The following is a 6,000-nucleotide window of genomic DNA, read 5'->3' on the forward strand; positions in this document are numbered from 1 at the left end:
TAATTCAGATCCAGAAGTCACTCTTAATGGGGGCGGTGACTACACGAGAGTGGGGCAGATACACGGCGGTGGCAACACCTGAGGGGCGGAAGTTGGGGGCGGTGCAGAGTGACCGCCGCAATGACATCATCACGGCGCCGCGTCACCACGGCTCTCCCCTTCACTTAAAGGGGAGAGCCTTCGCGATCTTAAAACTTCAGTCCACTGGGCTACCAGGGAGGATTTTGGCTGAGCCAGTGGCCTGGCACCCAAGAGGGGGTGCCAGGCTGCCTGTTGGTGTTCCGGCCAAACCCGGGGGCATAATTGTCGGGACGACATGGCAGTCGGCTGAAAAAAAAACATGGCGGCAGCGTCAGTGCGTCCTGCCCTTTAAGGGAAGCCGCATCGCCATTGCAGAAGGCTCACTGGACCACCGGGATAAAACAGGTTTTGGCAACGCCGGGCGGCCGAAGATTTTCAGAGGGGAATGTCACCGTCAGGAGGCAGGGGGTAGATCGGTGGTGCGCACGGTGATGACACGGAGCAGTAGGGGGTGGATCGGGGCACCGCCGGGAAACCTCAGAAGGGCAATTGAGCTGTCACGAAAAGTCGGCGGCCACTCCACTCCGCAGCATGGCCGCCGATTTGCACTGGTAACAGGCCTTAAGGAGAGGGGCAATTTCGGTCCCCTTTACTTTTATACTCCAATCCCTTTGTAATAAAGGCTAACATAGCATTTGCTTTTCTATTTGCTTATGGTACCGGCATGTTAACTTTCTGAAATTTGTGAACAAGGACACCTCGGTTCCTCTGACACCAACATTTCCCAATCTCTCACCATTTAAAAAATATTCTGCTTTTCTATTTTTCCTACCAAACTGGATAACTTCACATTTCACCACATTATACTCCATCTGCCATGTTCTTGCCCACTCACTTAACCTGTCTGTATCACTTTGCAACCTCTTTGCATCCTCCTTACAACTTACTTTCCCACCTAGCTTTGTATCATCTGCAAACTTGGATACATTACGCTCAGTCATTAATATAGATTGTAAATAGCTGAGGCCCAAGTATTGATTCTTGCGGTAGCCCACCATTATAGTCTGCCAACCCGAAAATGACCCGTTTATTCCTACTCTATGTTTTCTGCCCATTAACCAATCTTCAATCCATGTTAATATATTATCCCAATCCTATAAGCCATATTTTTGTGTAATAATCTCTTGTGTGACACCTTACTGAATGCTTTTTGAAAATCCAAATATACGACATCCACTGGTTCCCCCTTATCTACCCTGCTAGTTACAGCCTCAAAAAATGCTAACAGATTTGTCAAACACGATTTCCCTTTCATAAATCCGTGTTAACTCTGCCTAATCATATTCTGATTTTCTAAGTGCCCTGTTATCACACCCCTATTAATAGATTCTAGCATTTTCCCTACTATAGGCAATTCTCGATTATCCGGGTCCCTCGGGGATCGGGCTATTCCAGGTAAACGATTTTGCGCTAGGATGAGTGCACGTACTTGGCGAGAATGTTTAGGTCCCAAATTTGGCGTGGAGAGAAAGGTAAAAACACGGGCAAGGACACGGTGAACCCTATTGTGTTGGAAGTGGATATTTCTAAACTCTCCGGAGTGGGAACATTCAATAAATAACCCAGGGCTGCAGTTACTCACTGATGTCAGCTTTCATGCAAACAGCGGATGGTGCAGAAAGTGGTCAGCACAGGACTGTGTGTGGAGTGGGTTTAATGGTCGTGTGTGAGAGCGCATTAAAGACCAAAGATGAGTAGTTTGGACAGGAGCTTTGCATTGCTTTCTGTTGTAGTTGGGATCAGTTTGTTTTCCGGTCCTGAGATTAGAAAAACAGCAAAATGTCCATCTCGGTGGGGTACTGCAAGGTTCTGTGCTGGGGCCCCAGCTGTTTACATTGTACATTAATGATTTAGACGAGGGGATTAAATGTAGTATCTCCAAATTTGCGGATGACACTAAGTTGGGTGGCAGTGTGAGCTGCGAGGAGGATGCTATGAGGCTGCAGAGTGACTTGGATAGGTTAGGTGAGTGGGCAAATGCATGGCAGATGAAGTAAAATGTGGATAAATGTGAGGTTATCCACTTTGGTGGTAAAAACAGGGACAGACTATTATCTGAATGGTGACAGATTAGGAAAAGGGGAGGTGCAACGAGACCTGGGTGTCATGGTACATCAGTCATTGAAGGTTGGCATGCAGGTACAGCAGGCGGTTAAGAAAGCAAATGGCATGTTGGCCTTCATAGCGAGGGGATTTGAGTACAGGGGCAGGGAGGTGTTGCTACAGTTGTACAGAGCCTTGGTGAGGCCACACCTGGAGTATTGTGTACAGTTTTGGTCTCCTAACTTGAGGAAGGACATTCTTGCTATTGAGGGAGTGCAGCGAAGATTCACCAGACTGATTCCCGGGATGGTGGGACTGACCTATCAAGAAAGACTGGATCAACTGGGCTTGTATTCACTGGAGTTCAGAAGAATGAGAGAGGACCTCATAGAAACGTTTAAAATTCTGACGGGTTTAGACAGGTTAGATGCAGGAAGAATGTTCCCAATGTTGGGGAAGTCCAGAACCAGGGGTCACAGTCTAAGTATAAGGGGTAAGCCATTTAGGACCGAGATGAGGAGAAACTTCTACACTCAGAGAGTGGTGAACCTGTGGAATTCTCTACCACAGAAAGTAGTTGTGGCCAGTTCACTAAATATATTCAAAAGGGAGTTAAATGAAGTCCTTACTACTCGGGGGATCAAGGGGTATGCCGAGAAAGCAGGAAGGGGGTACTGAAGTTGCATGTTCAGCCATGAACTCATTGAATGGCGGTGCAGGCTAGAAGGGCTGAATGGCCTACTCCTGCACCTATTTTCTATGTTTCTATGTTTCTATGGGCCAGCCAGGACCCTGTGCTATCACTAGTAAAAAGCTGTGTCCTCAATGGGAGCTGGTCGGCGGTCCCAGGGGAAATGCAGGACAAAATTAAGCCGTTCCACCGACGCAAGGACGAAATGTCCATCCATTCGGACTGTCTCCTATGGGGGAATTGCATGGTTTTGCCAAAAAAAGGCGGGGAAACTTTTATATGTGACCTCCATAGCACCCACCCAGGTATAGTCATGATGAAGGCTATTGCCAGGTCGCATGTTCGGAATTGGAGTCATGTGTACACCAATGCAACACTTGCTCACAGTTGAGCTATGCACCAAGGGAGGCCCCACTGAGTCTGTGGTCATGGCCCTCCAAACCGTGGTCAAAGGTCCATGTAGATTTTGCTGGCCCCTTTCTAAGAAAGATGTTCCTAGTAGCAGTGGACGCTTACTCTGAAATGGATTGAATGTATAATAATGTCATCATGTACGTCCAACTGCCACCATTGAAAGCCTCCGGATCATGTTCGCCACCCATGGTTTCCCCGACATCCTTGTTAGTGACAATGGACCATGCTTCACCAGCTCGGAATTCAACGAGTTCGTGACCCGCAATGGCATCAAGATTGTCAGGTCTGCGCCGTTTAAGCCCGCATCCAATGGTCAAACGGAACGGGCAGTCCAAACTATTAAGCAGATCTTGAAACGCATGACGGATGGTTCGCTGCAGACCCGGCTATCTCGGATTCTGCTCAGCTACCACACGCAACCCCACTCGCTTACCGGGGTTCCCCCTGCAGAATTGCTAATGAAGAGAGCACTCAAAACCAGGCTCTCCTTAGTCCACCCGGATCTCAATGATCATGTAGAAACCCTGCGTCACCGGCATAACATGTACCTGTACCACGATCGCGTGGCTGTATCACGTGACATTGAAGTTAATGACCCTGTGTTTGTTCTTAATTATGGTCATGGTCCCAAATGGGTTGCTGACATTGTGTTAGCCAAGGAGGGGAATAGAGTGTTGTCAAACTTTTGAACGGACAAACGTGCAGAAAGCACTTGGTCACTGACAACCAAGAACAGTTTGAAGAGGACATTACCATCATTGATCCACCCACACACACCCAACCAGCAATCGACCTCGCGATCATCCACGAGGATGAACCCAGCATGCCTGACAGTCCGATCAGACCAGCCACACCGCAGTGCAGCAATGATCCGACAGACTCACCTATGCTAGGACTTCAACTCAGGCGATCAACTCAGGAACGCAGAGCCCCGGATCACTTCAACTTGTAAATAACTTGTACATAAGACTTTGGGGGGGGGGGGAATTATGTTATGTATGTAAACATTACCAATGTGTAAGACTTGCCACCAGGGGGCGCACCTGTGGGAGACCCAAGGGTCACCTGCACACCCTGGGCAAGCAGGTATAAAAGGCAGTCTACCATGCTGCCTCCTCACTCTGGAGTTACAATAAAGAGACCAAGGTCACAACAGTTTGAGCTTAAGATATACAATCTTGTGGAGTTATTCTAAACATAACAGGGTTTGTGTTATGTTTCAATAGGAAAATATAAAGCGCTGGAGGCTGACATCATACCATCCTTACTCATTCTGGTGAACGATCCATTAAGTAAAGTGCGGCTCAATGCCATCAAAACCATCACAACAATGTCGGAAGCCGCTGAGGTTAGGAAAATACTGCTGGACCATGTGACGCTTCTGGAGGGCAAGATACAGGACCCCAGTGAGGCCGTCAGAAAGGCCGCCAAGATCGCCATTGATGTCATCACCTGGAAACCATAGCTGAGATATTGGACACAAAGTAATGCACTAGGGGCCTCTTTGACCCCATATACTCACATTCCTTTTTTCTAATTTTGCTTTCCAGCTTTTATTTTCAATCTTGTTCTCACCCGCTTCCATTTACATTCATTTCTTCTCCATCTCAGCCTGTTGCTTTTTTGTCCTGTGTACGTTCCCATTTTTCTCATTTTCCTGCCATCTTTCATTGTGTTCTGTGGTTTCCTCATCCCACTCTGTTTTCTGAGAAGCTGCCATGTTGTACTTTAGTATTGCTGCACTTTTAAACTTTGACAGTCGGCAGTTGTCAACTTGACTTTGTGGTTCGTTCAGGGTTGACAAATCAATTAATTTCTTTCGTTAACAATAACTGGTTGGATAAACCTATTTTTTAAACGTTCCTTTTTAAAATAAGGCTCTCTAATTCTTCTTGTCATTCTGCTCATTCTTTCTCAAATTCTCTTTCATACTTTCTTCCATGTCTCGTTTTGTCTCCGTCTCATTCTGTCACGCTTACACTCTCATTCCTCTTCCTTCTGTCCTATTTTTCTTCTTTCATTGGGTTGTTGGTCTGTGCACACAAAATGTAATAATAATGTGTAATAAATGTGATTGTGTTCTGTGCAGTTATTTGGCTTTCTGATAGATTGGACACAGTTTGCTAAGTGGCAATAAACTGAAAATATCACTCAGGACTTGTACAGCCTCAAGTGTGTCATTTTCTTAATTACTTAATTATTATCACTGTGTCAATCAAATTAGTTCAAATCAGCATGATCTTTTTGTCGAGATTGTTCAAATGAAAGGCTGCGCTCTGGTTAGATCTGTAATATGCTGGATACACAAGCCTGAAGCTAAAAAACAACATATTTCTGTACCTTTATCTTACTGCACAATGGAGGTCAGTAAAGTAGCAGGTGTAGCACATCGTCACACGAACCAAAGATTCCCAGGATTAGTTGATCCCAGTGAGGGCAGCAGTTGGGCCATTACAATTGGCTCAACAACCTTGGGCTGATAAAGGAAACAATCCTGATCCCTGCCTATTGGAAAATGCGTTTATGTGCACATTGGGGAGAACAGGATCGGGCTCACTCTGGTGCCCTCCATGGTCAAATCTGTCCATACTCACTGTCACTTGGCAAATGGGCACCTGGGTGAGGTACAAGTGGCTGGCAACCATTGATCTATACTCAGCAAGGTTCAGCAACTTCAGAGGGTGAAGAGAAATAGTTGAGAGACTAGGCACTGTGGAGAAGCAAGGGGATTTGGGTGTCCATGTACACACTTCACTAAAGGTTAATGCACA

General features: G+C 46.4%; 1 protein-coding gene across 1 annotated transcript in view; it reads left to right on the forward strand.

The window, feature by feature from the left end:
- rsph14 (radial spoke head 14 homolog) overlaps window positions 1-5,339 on the forward strand; it is a 1,169,762-nt gene extending 1,164,423 nt beyond the window's left edge. The window contains exon 6 of the mRNA XM_070887531.1: window positions 4,456-5,339. Within this exon, the coding sequence (XP_070743632.1) occupies window positions 4,456-4,694 (239 nt within the window). The 3' untranslated portion in view covers window positions 4,695-5,339. The remainder of the gene's footprint in view (window positions 1-4,455) is intronic.
- The last annotated feature ends 661 nt before the right edge of the window (window positions 5,340-6,000 follow it).

This window comes from Pristiophorus japonicus, chromosome 8 (genome assembly GCF_044704955.1).
Source record: "Pristiophorus japonicus isolate sPriJap1 chromosome 8, sPriJap1.hap1, whole genome shotgun sequence".
NCBI lineage: Eukaryota > Metazoa > Chordata > Chondrichthyes > Pristiophoridae > Pristiophorus > Pristiophorus japonicus.